The sequence below is a fragment of the Pleurodeles waltl genome, chromosome 2_1, assembly GCF_031143425.1.
Source record: "Pleurodeles waltl isolate 20211129_DDA chromosome 2_1, aPleWal1.hap1.20221129, whole genome shotgun sequence".
Lineage (NCBI taxonomy): Eukaryota > Metazoa > Chordata > Amphibia > Caudata > Salamandridae > Pleurodeles > Pleurodeles waltl.
In genome coordinates, this window is record NC_090438.1 from 461,646,190 (window position 1) to 461,665,536 (window position 19,347).

A 19,347-nucleotide genomic window follows, 5' to 3' on the forward strand; every position below is an offset into this window, starting at 1 on the left:
TCCAAAAGAAACTGGTGGTGGTGGGGGGGGGCAAGTTAATAAGACCGATAATAAAAAGCTAAATAAATGATGACAATGTTTGTGAGGGAAAGCTACCTGCACCAGTAATACACAGTTTGTTGAATCATAAAGTCTGTAAAAGATATTCCATGTTCTAGTATATTTGCTTTACTTTGATACACATGCATACATGAGAGGTTTACGAAGTGTCCATCAAGACTCTTCTCGGTGCTTTGAAGCTACTTGTATTGACTGTTCTCTCCTTGCAGTGGCAGCTGGAGAGGCCGCAAACTTTGCTGCATATATTTTTGCCCCCGCCACACTGGTCACTCCTTTGGGTGCACTGAGTGTATTAGTCAGGTAAGTCTGTGGTGTGACTTTCACCATCTTTGTGTCTTGTACTTTTAGAAGCGTTTCATACTGTTTTATGGCATTCCATTCCCAAATAGTATACACAGCTGTGGCCTCTCTCGTATCCTTTCCTCTCAACATCATTAGCTCATGAACTAGAATCATTTGCAACTCTTCTTTTATCACTTCATTCGCCCTCTACCCACTTACACCGCCATAATGGCCTACTCATTTCTAACCACCGTAATGTAATTAACAATCTAGACGTGAAAACACTAGACTGTTACAACAACCTCTTGTCTGTCTTTCCTACTATCAGTGTGTTCTGTGTCTCTTGTACCATACCAGCCACCTCCTTTTTTCTCTCAGTTTTTTGTGCCTGTAGAAAACAGTGATGAGATAGTTCCTCACCTTGGTGGTGAAATCCATCTCATTTCGCTCAGGCGATCCCCTTAAAGTTCCTTATCCTATCATTATTCTCCCTGAGCAGTCCTGAAGATAGATCTTTCACTCTTGCTCTTATGGCACTATGCACTAAAATGCCTTCCCATTGTAATTGGAGCCGACCGCATTACAACTGCATAACAAAAAATCCAATCCCCTTCACCTGGAAGTTTCTCCACACTTCTGTCCTCAACTGCACTCACACTGAAGCAAAACTCGACCTTCTATAAAAGATTTTAATAGCAGAACTTTTGTCAATATGTACCGTGGTGTAATGTCCACTTTCCTGTTCGCTCTCTCCTCCTCCCACTGTAGTTTCTGTGTAGCCTTCTAGAATGGTTCTGTAATACAGCCCCATTGTTTGTCATTGAAATATAGACATTAAAATGCAACATTATCAGCCGTACATAGAAAAATAGGTGAAAGAAATCAAACCACAACAAAGCTGTGTATGCGTTGGTGTGAATTTCCTTCTAGACGCTGTCTTAGGAAAACAAACAATAAAAAAAACATTAATTCAGCCTGTGCATCAGTATATACACCTTTAAATATGGCATTCACACAAAATTTACAACAGTGTAATAACTATTTCATCATACAAATACTTTGTAGCAGGAACAATCATTTTGGGGAATTGCAAATAATTGAAGCAATACAAACACACCTATAGTTATTGTTCGCACTAGACATTAGTTCTTCAGAACACCACTTTCACATATAATAGTTATGAAGGATAAATGCTAGATCAGCATTTGTTGAGCTGAGGAAATTCATGCTGTAATCTGTGATACACAAATTCAGTTTTTATTTCTGAAAGATGGTTGCCTAGCACAGTCTGGTACCCCCAAGAGACAGGATAATCCTTGTACACAGGTTACAATTCAAAGGGGTAGGAGTAAGCAGTTTTCTCTGAGAACTAGTCACTAAAAGTGCCCACTTCTATTAGTTAAGAAGGGGCTAGATGTGACTTGATGTATTTAACCTGGAAGGTGTCTGAAATGTCGCCTGTTAGATGCAGTCATGCTTATTGCATACCAAAGTATGTTGTCTATTTGCCTAACTGTATAGTTGGAAAATCTTGCAAGTGAATCTTTAACACTCCATTGTACAGGCCCATCAGTCATCAGCTGTGGGTTGCTGAAAAAAATAGAGCCCTAACTATTCAGTAGACACTCCTCACATGACGTGTGGCCCCAAAATATTATGACTCCCTTGAAAAGGAAAATACCATATCTTTTTTCTATTGAAAATTGTCCCCTCATATCACCTGATCATAAAGGTATTATCTTTCAGTATTCTTTACCTATGTCCTAGAATAACAAAACAGCATCTCCTTGTACTGCATCAATAAAACAGGAGAGGCTAGGTAAAGCTCTAAGGAATAAATACTGTGGAGATTGATGGAAGTATTTGCTATGTATTTTACAGATTTGCTTGACTTCCTTTAAGAGAACTCCACATATGCAATGACCTTGTCTCCAGTTGGTCACGAACAATTCTGTCTCAAATAAATTGTTGGTCTATACCAGCATTAAAACATAGGACAGAAAACTGCAAGGTAAATGGAGAAAAACCTTTTGTGAATAGATAACATTTGTTTAAAAAATATAATTACAGACCTTATGACAAGTTAGTTGGAAAACAAAAGCAAGAATTCTTGCAACAGAAAGTGTTGCAACCAATTGCAAGGGCTACACTTACTGCTATCATTGGAATCCTTAGCGCCAGGCATCCCTTTTCCCCTCAAATGAAATGTGAAGACACAAATCTTTCATGACAAAATGAATACTAGAAGGAAGAATTGAAAAACATCTCAAACAGCATTTATAAATACATTGCTGTTCACCCCACAGTCCAGTGACCATTTTTAGACCTTCACATTCAGAATGGCATTGAAGAATGAAGTAGAGAGGCTACTTTCAGAACCTTAGGAACTGAAACTGGGATAGAGTCTCAACTTGTATTGACTCCTATGCTCTTCACTAAGGCATTTGCTCGATATATTTTCAAATTAGTGAAAGCCTCAAATGTTGAGGCGATTTAACCTTTGCCTCTCGAACATGTTGCAAACACACTGCTCCTTAAATTTTTTTTACCTCCAGATGATTCAGCAAATTATCGCAGTCCTGTGGACCTGTCCAAGTGTGCACTATTTCTCGATCGCAAACCATTGGTTTTAGGACACATCAAGTCAAGCAGACGTTCCTGCTGGGTGTGCCAAATGAGCTACTTCCCACTGCACATGAAGGAGTGGGTGGAATTCTCCTCCTCCCGGACCTTTCAGTGGCCTCTGATACTGAAAAGCTATACAACCACCTTAAGGGAACCATAGCTCGCTTTCATGTCAGATCCCTATAATTATTTTCATGGAAAATGCAATATAGTTCAATAAACAGGGCCCTTTTGATTTTAACAGCACATGAACAACATATGGGGTGTCACAAGACTCTCCACTTTGCCCAGTAATATTCATTGTTTATGTTAGACCCTTGATTGACATCTTGCAGGGCCAACATCTCCTCTTCAATTCCTATGTTGGTGACACCGAGACGAGTGGAAGGAGAACCTATAGTCCTGTAAGGGTAAATAGTTGATATACTTCTCCATTGAGATTAAAACTAACATTTGTGAACCCTAGTTTTTATTTTATGAATGGCTCTTCATGAAGAAAAACAGACATAGTAAGAATATCTTTATTCATGCTGCTTAGTTGAGGAAAGTTATTAATTAATAAACTCAGAAAGGGGCAGAATGTTTTGGTGTTCTTACTGTAGCAGGGAAGATATTCAAGACACATTAATCTGGTGAGGCTCTCCCTACTGGACAAGCAAAGCTATAAAATCAGCATTAAAGACCTACCATAAAAAATGTTGTGCTGCATTCTATATGAATAAAATGGCCTCTGCCCTAATACACTCTTTCAGGTAGTTAAAACTCTCACTCTGACCCTGCTACCATCACACCAATTGCCCTCATCACAACTTCAGTGTGATGAATCAGCCTACTTTTTTAAGAAAAGGGGCAGACATCCAGGCTGCTTTCCACATCACAGGTGAGGTAGCAGTCAGGTAGCCCTCCCTAACGTAGCCCGTATGTTGTATATGTTTCAACCCTTAGATGTGCCCTCTTTTACAGCTTCTTGCATCCACTAAATCAAGCTCGCCACTGGATCCTTGCAGTACTTAGTAAGCTCTTCCACACTGCCCTGAAGCAACTTATCCAACTGTTAAATTTGTCACTGTAAGAGGGCATTGTTCCCAAACCTTGGAAAATAGCCCTGGTTATCCCTCTGTTGAAAACACCATTTAAGAATAGATAACATTTGTTTAAAAAATATAATTACAGACCTTATGACAAGTTAGTTGGAAAACAAAAGCAACAATTCTTGCAACAGAAAGTGTTGCAACCAATTGTAAGTGCTCTCCTTTGTATAGTACACTTACTGCTATCATTGGAATCCATAGAGCCATGCATCCCTCTTCCCCCCCCCCCCCCCCAATGAAATGTGAAGACACAAATCTTTCATGACAAAATGAATACTAGAAGGAAGAATTGAAAAACATCTCAAACAGCATTTATAAATACATTGCTGTTCACCCCACAGTCCAGTGACCATTTTTAGACCTTCACATTCAGAATGGCATTGAAGAATGAAGTAGAGAGGCTACTTTCAGAACCTTAGGAACTGAAACTGGGATAGAGTCTCAACTTGTATTGACTCCTATGCTCTTCACTAAGGCATTTGCTCGATCTATTATCAAATTAGTGAATGCCACATTTGTTGAGGCGATTTAACCTTTGCCTCAGGTAGCCCTCCCTAACTTAGCCAGTATGTTGTATATGTTTTAACCCTTAGATGTGCCATTTTTTACGGCTTATTGCATCCACTAAATCAAGCTCGCCACTGGATCCCTGCAGTACTTAGTAAGCTCTTCCACACTGCCCTGAAGCAGCTTATCCAACTGTTAAATTAGTCACTGTAAGAGGGCTTTGTTCCTAAACCTTGGAAAATAGCCCTGGTTATCCCTCTGTTGAAAAAAACAAATCTGGATCCATTTACCTGGTCAAATTACAGACCCATATATCTTTTACCCATTTTGGCCAAAGTGTTGGAGAAACATGTGAACCAGCAATTCATAGCTCACGCGGAACTACTCAAGCCTTAACAATCTGGGTGAGGAGCAGGGCATAGCACTGAATCAACCCTTCTCTGTTACCGAATTCCTGAGGTACAAGTTAGATCAGGGTGGGGCGGCTGCACTGAACCTTTTAGACCCCAGTGCATAATTTGATACTGTAAATCATACCACACTCCTACAAAGATTAGAGGTAATGGAAGTTTGGGACACTGCCCTATTCTGGCTAAAATGCTTCCAGCAAGAGTGTACCTTTCAGGTGCTGACACACCAACAGATATCACATTTTCAACCGTTAGCCTCAGATGTACCTCAGGGATTAACTTTGAGCCCACTTCTCTAACTTATATGTAAGACCATTAGCAGAGATAGTGGAAAATGTAATCTTAGGCTTTTCTCTTATACGGATGATACACCTATTGTGGTATCTTTGTCCTCCAAGGACAATCGGAATGCGTATGCCCTCAACACTTGTCTTTCCCTAGTCCTGTTATGGATAAACGACAATTCCCTGAAATTAAATGGGAAGAAGACGGAGGGGTCTGATGGGGCGCAATCTCCCTAACCTGTGGGGACATCACATGTGGCCTATGACTATGGGCAATCTCCCCAGCCATGTGCCAGTCGTAAAGAGTCTGGCTGGATGACACACTTTCCATGAGCCATCAGATCAGCAAGGTGGCAGCCACGTTCTCTGGCATTTTGAAATCGCTTAGGAAGATTCTCAACTATCTCCCTCTGCCTGGAGAACCATAATCCAGACCCTGGTTTCTATTTTAATGGCATGTGCAATTTAAGGCTGTATGCTATTTGCACAAATGCTTATCTAACACCGGACCACTATCTCAGTTCCTTAATTTCCTGTACTCACCTGCCCACTTGCTGCAGTCTAGCCATCTTAGGCTGCCTGTAACCCCCAGAATTTCAAAATCACGCTTGGGAGTGGGGGGGGTTACTCTCCTCTTTTCGCAAATTGCTTAAAACCTGGACATCTTAACCCCCTGATCCCTCTTAATTTTCCTTCTCCATAGGCAGCATTCTGGACTGACCTATTATCTGTGATGAGCCTAGCACTGGGAAACCTTTTCTAGGTAGCAATGAGCTTTAAAAAGCATGCATAATAAAAATAGTAATAATAATATTGCAATTAGAGTTATGTCCTGACCACACTGACTCCAGGACTGGACTCTCATGAACACTACATATTGCCCTGTTTCTCTATGTGCACTGTTGTGAAAGAACCTGATACCTTTTTCTATAGAAGATTCCTAAATTATATTTTCATAACAAATATGTTTCAGTTGATATAGCAAATGACTAAAACGTCAACTAATACAAGTTGTGTGCAGATTTCACACTGATCTGAAGGTTTCTCTGTGAAATAGTTAGTGACATTTGTGCTGGGATTAAAATAAACACAAGACAAGAGTTTTGTAGCTCAGAAAGGGACGAAATGTTCAGTATTGCTACATTATCAACCCTTCCGACGTTCAGGAATCAGAATTTGGTTAGTATTTCTGTGGGTGGCCTCCTCCCAGTACAACCTTTGAATAAGCCCATTTGTTTGTTACCTTGACCTCTTGAAATAAAAAAATAAAAAGAATGTTGTCAGACTCTTATTCTTACACATTAAAGATCACACAAACCTGCATTTGCGGTTGAATGGACAGTTGGCTTCTCGAGCTCCAAATCGTCATCCCATTCTTATGTGAGTCAACATTTAAACACTCAATGTACATTTTGTTTTGTGTTTATAAGGATGCATGGGAGTACATTGAAGGAAAGTATGCAGGCCCATTATATGGAATCTGTATCCCACAAGCATGCATGCTTTTGTTGAGTACAAACTGTTTTATTTTTTGTAGTGCTGTTTTGTCATCCTACTTTCTGAATGAGCGACTTAACATTCATGGGAAGATTGGCTGTGTGCTGAGCGTCTTGGGCTCCACGGTGATGGTAATCCATGCACCGCAGGAAGAAGAGGTGTCTACTCTCCAGGAGATGGCAGAGAAACTTAAAGATCCAGGTGCCTCAAACATTCTTTTTTTCCTTTTCCATTTTGCTAGTAAGAAATTGATTAAGGTGTTTCTCCAACACATCAAGATGCAGTAACTTGGAGCCACAGAATTAAAGATAGCATACAATTACTGTGGCAGCTCTTGACATTATTCCGATAGTTGGCAATTGGTTGCTGGTACAGTGCTTGGGTTAAAAATATAAAATGAACTATATATTACCTGCTGGTGGTCACCAGTAGGTAGTTATAGTTAGGACCTAGTTTCTATAGGAAAAGTGTTTTTTGTTTTGCTAATAACTTTGGTGCCATTTAAGTAATCTTCACAAAATTTTCAAGACTAGTGTCATGGTCACTTCAGCTGCTGCCTCCAAAGTTTTGCGGTGATCCGTAAGAGGGGGGGGGGGGGGGGGGGGGGCGGGTTTAGTGGCAAGAAAAAGAGGGGGCGGGGTTCTCACAAAACACGTTTTTCCCATGCAGTTTCCCATAGGGATTTTAGACAAAATTATAGCCCGAACCATTGAATGTAATTACACCAAGTTTGGCAAAAAAAAAAAAGCTAGATCTTGCTCCAGAAAGAGCCCTTTTTGTGATTTGGTGTAAATTTGTTCAGTAGATTTGGAGATATTAAAGGAAAAAGAAAATAGATAAAGGGACACGTATCCTACGTGGATCTGTCAGATGTCATGCTGAGATGTGACTGGCTGTCAACACTTTAACTAGGAAGTGTTGGCAGCCAGCTTGGGACTGTGACTCAGCTGAGTCCCAGGAAAAAAACTTTTAAAAAAAAAGAAAACAAACACAAAAACAGAAGGTGACATGATAGGAATACATCGACTCCCTAGGCCTGTTGGTGGGGCCCCACAGGAACCCAGCTGTGGCCCAATTGCTTTTTTTTTTTAATCTGTGCAAAACGTAACAAATGGCAAGCATAGTCTCCCAGGCCTGTTTTTTCATTTGCCTCCCCAGGTGGGCCAAGTTCATTATAGTATTATTATTATTGGGGGGGGTGTGCGATGTTAGCCCCAGGGCCCACCCCCTCCCCAGTGCCCAGCTAAATTCCCCGTAAGGCTACGATCATCCCTGTTGACCCTGGCTCCCAGGATCTGGCCATGCAAATTGAAAAGGAGGGGGGCCCCACAGACCCCCTCCCCTCCTGGAGCCAATAATGGCTCTGGTGACCCCATCTCCCAGTGCCAGCTACCTAAGAGCTCACCCTAGGGACATGTTAGCTTTCGCTTGGCGGGATCAATTTAAAGTTCCCGCCAAGCAGCTAGTAAGCCCTCTCCCAGCAGATAGGAGCAGGAAAACTGCTCCCATCCGCTAGGAGCGGATTTTTCATCCGTTTCCCTTCCGCTGTGGAAAACAAAATTGCTCTTACCCACAGGAAGCAGCATTTTAACCTGCTTGCAAGCAGGAGCGAAGCTGGCTCCTGCATGGGGTATTGAGGCTCCCCGTGGCCTTCAACAAACAGCAAATGGGTGCCCTAGGTGGGCACGAGGGTGCCCATCATGTACAGGCCAGGCCCTGTGGATGGGGCCCCGGGGCCAATTTTGGCCTGGGGGGAGCTATGTACACCCTCTCAATTTAGTGTGTGGGCTGCCCCTGGGGAATGGGGTCCCTGGGGCCAATACTGGCCTGGGGACGGAGGCTGTGTGCCCCCTCCTGATTTACATCTTGGCCAGGACTCCACCATTGATCAGATGGGGCTGCATGCCCCCTCCCCCTTATTAGTAAGGCCAGGGCCACGCAGGTAGGGTCTCTGTGGCCAAAATTGGCCTGGGGAGCTTGCCGCCTTCCCCTTTCTATATGTTAAGTGGGTGCCCTGGGTGGGCTCTAAGGCATCCACCATTTACTTTACGTACCGGCCAGGCCCCTGAGGACTAAATAGAGCCTGGGGGAGGTGGGCCACATACACCTCCCCCCAACGCCCGCCCTCTTGGTGGCCTTAAAAAATAGAGCCCGGGGAGGAGGCTGCATGCTCCCCACCCCGACTGACTGCCTTTGGGGAGTTGACGACAGGACCTCGCTGCAGGCCAGGACCAGGGGCCAACCCCCTGCTGCACATGGCTGAGGGCTGTGCATGGTGTGGAGTTGAATAAACAGGCCAGACCCTGCGGCCAAGCCCCCGCCGCACACAGCCAAAGGCCATGTGTGGCATGGGGTTAATTGCATGTGGTGATCGCATGCCAGGCTCAGCAGCCAACCCCCCGATGAGCATGGTTCAAGTACATGCATGGCATAGGGTTGGCTGCATGTGGTTGGCCATGCACGGTGGGGTTGGATTAATGTATGGCAATTAAATATTAGTGAACGTTAAAAAAAAATAAAAAGTACAAATTCACTGAAGAAGAAAAAAAACAAAGGTTACAGAGATGTTACAGTTGGGAAACAGAATTTGAAAAAACGTAGAAATTCACAAAAAAATCCAAAGGTTACAGGGACAAAACCATTAAAATTCAGCAGCTATAGTTAAAGTTTTCTAAAGTAACTATAATTTGTGCCCTAAGGTAAAAATAACTTACGCCCTCCAAAGGCACTGTTAATTACCCCACATATTACAACACTCATCATATCTTCTAGGAAATCATTGATAATATCTCAGCAACATTTGCTATAAAATTATTGATGAGAAAACTGTGCATGGTGGGGGGCGTGAGTTATAGTTACCTTAGGGCATGAGTTATAGTTTTAACAAGCTTTGGTCGCAGCAAAGATCCCCTACCTTGGGTATTGGTGCTAATGGGCTTGTGGAGGTCCTGGAATCCTCAGGCTTGGCAGGAGGACGGATCTGAACTCCAGGAGTATGCTGACCTTCTTCTTGGGAGCTACTGCTTGGTGGACGGAGTTGACAGCAGCTTCTTTAAACCAGATTTCACGGTCGGTGGCTGCAGGGGAGTAGCTCCTCTACTCCAAGGGAGATGCTAATCTCCTCTTCAATTCAATCTTCTTATTACTGAGCTGTTTAAAAAGCTAGGAACAAACATAAAAGTAGAACTCAACCTGTTTCACTTTAACCCCTTGGGTGCCATGGACATAACGGTTACGTCCTTGGCAGCACCGCTCGGGTGCTTAGGATGTAACCGTTGCATCCTGCACCCGACCCAAAGGGAGAGCGCTAGCGCTCCCACATGGGCTTCCCACCCCTTTCCCCTGGGCAGGGATGGAAGGGGGTAAAAGTCTTTCAACTCTCCCCCCCACACACTAAAAGATCTTATCCCAACGCCAAGCAAGAGGACATTTGATTATTTTGGGTTTTGGTTTTACATTTGTGCCATGAGAGCTTGGCTAACTCTCAAAATTGTCCTACTTGGAAGGGTGAGGGCTGCACTTTTTGGACTTTGGGAGGCTGCTACATAGAAAAATCTACGAAATCTAGACACATCTGAAAACTAAACATCAGGGTGAGTCCAGGGTGGTGTGCTTCACATGCACCCGCACCATTTTCTTACCCACAATGCACTTCAAATCTCCAACTTTGCTTGAAATCACTCTTTTCCCCCACATTTTGTGATAGGACCTTGTGGAATCTGCAGAAATCCACAAAATTCCTACCATCCAGCATTGTTGCATCTATACATTCTGCCACACTTGTCAGCCTAAAAACGCTTTTTTTTTTTCTTCAAACTGCCCCTTTGGGCCCGCTTTGGTTTCCCCTCAATCTCAACATGTTTTTGGCTCTTCCCTGTCACAAGCACTTGGCCCACCTGGGCCAAGTGCGCTATCATTTTTACCTGAAGACTTAGGGGGAACGTTGGGTGGTAGGAAATTTGTCCTGGTGCTCTGTGATCTTTTAGCTAAATTTGAGGTTTGCTGAGGATTCTGGGTAAAAAACGCGGAGGGCTCCCTCAGGTGTATAGTTTTCATAAATGTCTGGGTTTGGTAGGTTTCCCTAGATGGCTGCTGATGTAGTGTCCATGTAGTGTTTTGGGGCATTTCCTGTCGCGGGCACTAGACCTACCCACACAAGTGAGGTACCATTTTACCTGGAGATGTGGGGGAATGCTGGGTAGTAGGACGTTTGTGGCTCCCCTCAGATTCCAGAACTTTGCAGCACCAAAATGTGAGGACATTTTTTTTTGCCAAATTTTGAGGTTTGCTAAGGATTCTAGGTAACAGACCTTGGTGAGAGCACCACAAGTTACCCCATCCTGGGTTCCCCCAGGTGTCTAGTTTTCAGAAATGTCCAGGTTGGCTAGGTTTTCCTAGGTGCCGGCTGAGCTAGAGGCCAAAATCCACAGCTAGGCACTTTGCAAAAAACAGGTCAGTTTTCTTTGGGGAAAACGTGATGTGTCCATGTTGTGTTTTGGGGCATTTCCTATCACGGGCACTAGGCCTACCCACACAAGTGAGGTACCATTTTTATTGGGATACTTGGGGGGAATGCTGGTTGGAAAGAAATTTGTGACTCCTCTCAGATTCCTGCACTCTCTTTCACCAAAAAGTGTTTTTTTGCCACATTTTGAGGTTTGCAAAGGATTCTGAGTCACCCCATCCTGGATTCCCCTAGGTGTCTAGTTTTCAAAAATGTGTAGGTTTCCCTAGGTGCTGGCTGAGCTAGAGGCCATAATCCACCGCTAGGCACTTTAAAAAAAACAACAAAAAAACACGTTGGATTTCAATGCAAAAACGCAATGTGTTGATGTTGCGTTCCCTGTCGCAGAGATTAGGCTTACCCACACAAGTGAGGTTCCATTTTTATCAGGATACTTGGGGGAACACAGAATAGAAGAACAAGTGTTCTTGTCCCTTGTCTTTCTCTTCATTATTTCCTTCCAAATGTAAGTGTGTGTAAAAAAGACGTCTATTAGAGAAATGCCCTGTAATTCAGATACTAATATGGGGACCCCAGAATTCAGAGATGTGCAAATAACCACTGCTTCTCAACACCTTATCTTGTGCCCATTTTGAAAATACAAAGGTTTCCTTGATACCTATTTGTGACTCTTTATATTTCACCAAATGAATTGCTGTATACCCAGTTGCAATAAAAACCCATTGCAAAGTGCAGCGCCTTTATTGGCTCTGGATACCTAGTGTTCTTGATGGAACCTACAAGCCCTATACATCCTCACAACTAGAGGAGTCCAGTAGATGTAATGCTATACTGCTTTAAAAAACCTGCCATAGCTGGAAAAAGTTGTAGAAGAAACGTGGACAGAAATGGTTCTTTTTTTTCACCCCAATTTCAATATTTTTTTTTTATTTTAGCTGTTATCTTCTGTAGGAAAGCCTTAAAGGATCTACACAAATAACCCCTTACTGAATTCAGAATGTTGTCTACTTTTCAGAAATGTTCAGCTGACTGGGATCCAGCATTGGTTTCACACCCATTTCTGTCACTAACTGGAAGGTGGCTGAAAGCACAAAAAATAGTAAAAATGGAGCATGTCCCAGTAAAATGCCAAAATTGTTTTGAAAAATGTGGTTTTCTGATTCAAGTCTGCCTGTTTCTTAAAGCTGGAAAGATGGTGATTTTAGTACAGCAAACCGTTTGTTGATGCCATTTTCAGGGGAAAAACCCCACAGGCTTTCTTCTGCAGCCCCTTTTTCCCTTTTGTTTTTATTTTAACAGATTTTTAGCTGTATTTTGGCTAATTTCTTGGTCTCCTCCAGATGAACCCAAAACTCTGTGTACCTCTAGAATCCCTAGGATGTTTGGTGACACAAATTTGGCATGGGTAGCTTATGTAGACAAAACGTTATGAGGGCCTAAGTGCCAACTGCCCCAAAGAGCCCAAAAAAACTGTTTGGCACCTGAGGGGAAAAGGCCTGGCAGTGAAGGGGTTACTAACTATTTTTTTTTGTAATCTCCTGTAGAAAGGCGGGAGCAGTATAAGGTTAGCCTCTGTGTCTTTAATAAAATCCAGATTCTCTCATCTGTGCTTTTAGAAAAATCTACATTTTATGTCAAAACCGAAGACTACTAGTATGAATGTTCAAAGATCCTCCAAGCAGCACAAGACCTAGGCTCAACTGGTTTCAAATACACATTTTCAAAACAGATGCCCCAGACCAATCCACAGGTTTCAGTATATTCTCTAAACAACCTCCCCCAAAAGACGTTTTTGTTGCCATTTTCCCGTAAATAAATGGACTTTGGATTTCAACATATTCACACCAGACTCCTACATTGCCATACAAACAAACCTTGCAATTGTGGTTTTTGAAACTGTTTTCACATAAGAAATTACCATTTGATTATCACCTTCCTTTGAGAATTCACTCCTAATCTCGTACTGCCTCAAACAAGGCACCACATACAATTTTAGATGTGTTTTAAAATAAGGATGACAAATTGAAGAAGGCATAGTCTTTGGTCTTCCAGGAACATAAGTCTTATTATTTACAACTAAAGCATGAACGTTCAGCACCCTTCTAGAACACACCATACATATTAAAGTCACAAGTTTCAAACTTAATTACTTCACACTCAAGTACTTCGGTGGCTTAGTCTCAAAATAACTGAACACCAGAGTCTCAAATCAAAGAGAATCATCTCTCACCTTTGGTAGTCCTTTTAACCTATTGCCGTTCACTAACCTGCAAGCCAAAGATGTTTTTTCTCAACTTGACCATCTACTAAATGATGGCCACAAGCTATTGCAGATCTATAACAATTAATAGTTCTATAACAAAGATCTTTGCTATAAAGAAGATAGAAAACCTGTTAATTCCACTGCAGATACTTTAAATGGATCAAATTATTTTTGCATGCACAAACCTGTCCAAACCTTCCTTGCACTTCTCTGTCTCTTCCTAGTGCCCAGGATTGAGTAATCTTCTAGTCGCCTTCAAAAGTCCTGTGAATTCTGAGGATTCCCTAACGTCTTCCATACAAAAAAAAAGTTCAATACTTTTGACACAGCTATAGAACCAGAAACCAAGGCTGACCTACCCCAAAAAAAAAAAAGTTACCAAAATCAACTTGCATCTCTTCATTCTCACCTTCATCAAAGCCCTCTCAATCCTTGATAATGGTGGGAAGGCATAACCCTTCAGAAACGTTAAGCTCTGCAAAAAAGCATCCACTGCATCTGCTTTTGGGTCTGGTCTCCAACTGCGGTAACAAAGCTGGTTTGCGAACTGTAATGCAAAAAGGTCCATCGGTAGGGGACCCCCAAACTTTCTGAATTCTCCTTAACACTAAAACATTCAACTTCCAAGCACTGCAATCCTTGAAATCACAGGAATTGTAGCCCGCTACCACATTCTCCTGACCAGGCAAATATTACGCTCTGACTGTAATATTGTGTTCCAAAAAATAGCTCCAAAACCCCAAGGCCAGCTCTGGTAACTTATTTGACCTTGTTCCTCCCAAATAACTTATATAACAAACTGCTAAAATATTGTCCATCGTTAACAGACTGCCCTCTTCTCTTCTTTCTGTGAAAAGAGCTGGAGTGCAAAGAGACCTATTTCAGGAAGTTCAAAAAATGAACAAATATAGTGAATGTCCATCTCATAAACAACAACAGAAGATCCAGTAAGGGGTTATAACCCTCCTCTTGACACGTGTCAAGAGGAGGGTTGTAACCCCATCCTGGATCTTCTGTTGGGATTCACACCAAAGACTTGAGGTCCAACAGTAATGAAACATTCTTAACCAAGTGCAGTTCCATGAATTAGAACTGGTTATTATATATTTGCACTTCCAATAAAAAACTTTTTCTCGCTCTCAAATATCAAGATACAAGACTACTGATCTGTCAAGGTGCACCAATAAAAAGAGGAAGGACTGCTTTCTTTGTGAGGTTATATATGTTAGATTGGTTCTATTTTGGAATTTTTTTTAATTTGGAGCTTTTGAAGTGTGCTGCTTCGAGTGGCAATAAAGACTTTAGGCCTTGAAATAAAATGTGCAGTTTTTCACTGTCACTTCTGAACAGATTGCAAGATCTGTAGAATGAAAACACAGCGAGAGATTGCCATGACCAACATTAATAAATGTATCTTTTTTTCTTCCTAGGTTTCATTGTGTTTGCCGTATGCATTTTGGTTAGCTGCAGTCTCCTGATTTTTGTGGCTGGCCCGCGCATTGGCCACAGCAACGTCCTGGTGTATGTTTTGATTTGCTCTGCCATTGGCTCTCTCTCAGTGTCTTGCGTAAAGGGACTTGGTATTGCAATAAAGGAGCTGTTTGCTGGGGAACCAGTGCTGAAGGAGCCTCTGGGCTGGGTGCTTTTACTATGCCTTGTGGTCTGTGTTAGCGTTCAAATCAACTACCTCAACAAAGCACTGGACATCTTCAATACGTCTGTTGTCACACCTATTTACTATGTTCTCTTCACCACCGCAGTCATGACCTGCTCTGCTATCCTGTTTAAAGAGTGGCAGCAAATGACAATTGACAATATCATCGGCACAGTCAGTGGATTCCTAACTATTGTTTTTGGTGTTTTCCTTCTCCATGCCTATAGAGACATTCCCTTCACTCCTGACCTGTTGCCCCTCTTTCTAAAGCCAGGTGCAAACAGTCCAAAAGCATCTGTGAGAGGAGAACATGGATACTATCAGTCACATGCAGAGAAGCCTCTTTTAGGTTCGGAGGGTGGCACTGTAGCCTTCCCAGGGTCGGATGACGAAGATGGAACAGGCGGAGTTTAAAATGTAACTACTTACTTTTCCTATTGAAAATGCATTGAGATTTTTTTTTTTTATTTATTCACTTTTTTATTCTTTTAGAAGACCATTTTTCCATGGTCAAGTATTGAAGTGCAGATATCATCAAAACTATAGTTTCATTCAGTGCACTTCTTTTACAGAGACGTCATATCAGGTGGAAGTTACACTGGAAAAGTGCATGCTGAGTTTAGTAGATCTCTTTATACATTTATCAGATTCTTTCTGTAGTCAGCAGACCACAGTTGTTGCATCTTACAAACCATCCTGCTCCTACAGTAGCAACAAACACAGATCATTCATACAGTTTTCCTATTCTTGATTTGTCTTCAAACTAATTATCCAAGGCAAAAGGAGGGACACCACTACATGAGAACTAAGCTTACTAAAAGTAATAACTTTCTGATTTGTGTTGATATTTGTTTGAAAATCAACAGTAATACATAGTTCAGAGTATTTATTAGCATTTAGAAAATATGCATGTGATGCAAGTGAGCACCAGAAAGAACATTAAGAAAGAATGGCATATTAACTGTTTTTTCTATCTGGGATCAAAAGTTTTAATTTAAAAAGTGAGTTACTAGAAAACGTATATCAGAAGTCACACAGAAGCAATGCATTGTACACCATAGATGATGTATTGCAGGGGTCTCTATTCACTACATAAAAATGTAAGTTCGGTAACTGTATATGGAATACTTCAGTAGAGAATGAATCCCATATACATAGTTCGATAAGGTGAAGTTAAGGGGGATTTTCAGTATTTCCAAAAATAAAGAGCAGGGAGGAGAGTGCTCCTTGTTCACTTCCAGGACAATTATATGGGATCCATTGGCGTTCCAGAATATTTACTGCGCATTGTGCTATTTGTAAACACAGTTGTTAAACACATAGTATCTCTTTGCAGATATATTTTAACCAGAGCCTACTGATTTAGCAAGTCTTAGTAGTTTTACTACATATTTTAAGTTTTTTTTTTTTTTTTTTACTGGGGTTTATCTTGGTTATTCTGAACAAAATATATTTTGTAAAATTAAAAAAAAAATAATAATCCAGAATCCTCTTCAGTATTATTTTTAGGAATGTGCCAAGTAGCACATATTGGTTTTTAGTTTTTTTTAATGGTTCACTAGAATTATTTTGGCATGTTATAGCTCTGAGCAGTTTTTCGTCCAAACTAGGTTGAACATGAACAAAATATGCAGTCTCAATAGTATGCTAAGCAGGAGTTTTATTTATTAGAGAGTGCACTAGTACACAGAGACCAGCTCATTACCACTTAGGGCCTCATTACGACCTTGGCGGAGGGGATTACTCTGTCCCAAACTTGACAGATATCCCACCCGGTGTATTAAAAGTTCCATTATATTCTATGGAACTTGTAAAACAGCAGATGAGATATCCGTCACGTTTGGGACGGAGTAATCCCCTCTGCCAAGTTTGTAATCAGGCCCTGAATTTGATTGTCATATTAATTTGTTCAACTAATTTATCATCAATATGCCCCCACCACTGTAGACCTTGCGGCAGCTCTCACCGTATCGTGACACCCACAACCATTATAAAGAGTTTGTGAATCGTTTTGCCAGCTCTACTTGATTGAACAGTGTTAAATATCTTGCAGGCTCTCCACTTAGTGCTTCTCTTTTTCTCAAAAACAGATCAGTGCTTTATAAATAACTCCCCCTTCAAAAACTAGGTGCTGCAGTGTACCTGGGTACTCTGCAAGAGCAGGAAAGTTAGTAAGTTGGATGCTTTTGTAGATTGTACAAATGTTTTCATAAACATTTTGTCAAAAAAATGGCCTCATTCATGTTTTCAATAATACGCAAATCGGGAAAAATTTAATTGCATTATTTTAAAGATGGTCTTTTATATTAATATGTGCTATTTTCCTCTAGGTGAGGAAGTTGTGAATTGTAATCTTTAGATTATCTAAAGTGCTCTGGGCTCTATGTAACAATTTACAGGTGAAATGTGAACACCATAAATGCCTTAGTAATCTTTATCTTTCTTAGGGCACATTTGTAATATTAAATAGCTTATCTGTGTGATTTTATTGCTAATCTGCAGCCCTAGAAACTACTTGTTTTGTTTGTTTGTTTGTTTTTAGTATTCCAAGGTGCATAAAATGAGCACAGAAATGATGTCACAGCAAGTGCCTTAGTATTGTTCAGTATGTTTGGTTGTGCAAGGACCTGTTCTATCTTGCAAACGACTCCTTGTCCTGGCACACATGCAGACCTCTAGCACCTAGGCGAGTGAATCCTTTGTAATTTTTATGTCAACGATGTAGCAGTCCTATGACTGTCTCTGTAAAATGAGAAGTAACACACTAGCCAACAAAGACTAAGCATCTTGTGAGTTTTTGGTCACAGAGGGATGCGTCATAAAACTTGCTATTGTGCACACCTAGAATTGGTAATTCTCGCAGAAATGCAGGAATAAAAGCATGCTCAGGAAAACTTCTACAGGTGGTGGTTCTTCTATGAGGAGTCATTGTTTGGGGAAGGACAGATGCATATTTCATTAATCTAACTGGGTGGCGAATACAAAATATTAAGCATTAAAACACTTATTTCATGGATCACAGTAATCATAATTCCGATAAAATATTTGTTTGCACCCAAAGTGGGATGCGACTGCTGCACAAATATTACAGCAATTAAAAGTGGCAAAATGTGTGGACAGAGCTGCAACAGTCCTGTTTTTTTTTTTACAGCTCTGCACAGTGAGAAAAATTGTGGTCTTACCGAACTGTCTCCTGTGCTGATCTGACACACTATGGCATTGTAATACAGAACCTGGGTGTAAAATAATCTCTGCACTATTGGTAGTTCCTCCAGTGGCATTACCACCCATTTTTTGCTGCAGACGGAGAAATGTGTAGTTAAATGATACGTAAATGGGGCTGATATTCACAAATCTACAATGTCCCACTGAGCTTTGTTATTAGGATATGTTTTCAAGGGCTTGAACGAAATCGATGTTTACACTAAATTGCCACTTAACATGCACTACCGAGTTAAAGCAGAGACTGCTAGGTGAGTAATTAAGAAGAAAAAAACCTCCAGTAAAGTATGAGGAGAGCAGCTTGTCTGCTGGGGAACTTGTAGTTTTGCACAAATTTATGAAAAGAACACTGGGAGGGGAAGGAGAGTGAATACTTGTTTTTTACGTAAGGAGTTAAATGAAATAACTGTCACTAATGTTTGTTCACAAAGGATTCCCAGCACAGGTCCTTGATATCACTGAACTTGCACAAATAACTAAACTATTTTTTAAATAAATGTTATTGAACTCAGACATGCTTCCGTATCTTATTGTTTTCACTTTACTAATGGGATTAGTGTGCTGTTAATATTTGAAAAAGTCTGCCTGCCTACATGTGCCCAAAGGGGCATTTAGTTCTGCCATGAAAGGAATATTTTCACCTGAATGTTCTTCATTCAGTGCTCCTCCCATCTCCTGTGTACTGCATGAAGACTTTTTCCCCATAGTTACATTTTACTTCTAGAACTTCAAATCCAGCACAGGTTTTGGGCCATCTGGTCAAACGCCTCACCTTACTTTTGTTAGAGCAGCTTTTAGTCTGCTGCATAGTTATTGCACTGTTATATCTCTGCACTGAAATTCAACCCAGCAATGAATCTGGTTAAAGATTGGTTTGTCCTGGGCAAGATTTCTATAATGTTGCTACTTAAGTACAGATGGTGGTGCATTTACAAAGAGTCTTCAATGCGTCTTTGAAGGAGCCAGGTCTAATGGACTGGTAACCAC

General features: G+C 41.2%; 1 protein-coding gene across 2 annotated transcripts in view; it reads left to right on the forward strand.

Annotated features, from left to right (window-relative positions):
• LOC138265580 (magnesium transporter NIPA2-like) overlaps positions 1-18,871 on the forward strand; it is a 56,753-nt gene extending 37,882 nt beyond the window's left edge. For both annotated transcript variants that reach the window (XM_069213422.1, XM_069213433.1), the window contains exons 5-7: positions 270-360; positions 6,797-6,957; positions 14,915-18,871. In XM_069213422.1, the coding sequence (XP_069069523.1) occupies positions 270-360; positions 6,797-6,957; positions 14,915-15,552 (890 nt within the window). In that variant the 3' untranslated portion in view covers positions 15,553-18,871. The remainder of the gene's footprint in view (positions 1-269; positions 361-6,796; positions 6,958-14,914) is intronic.
• The last annotated feature ends 476 nt before the right edge of the window (positions 18,872-19,347 follow it).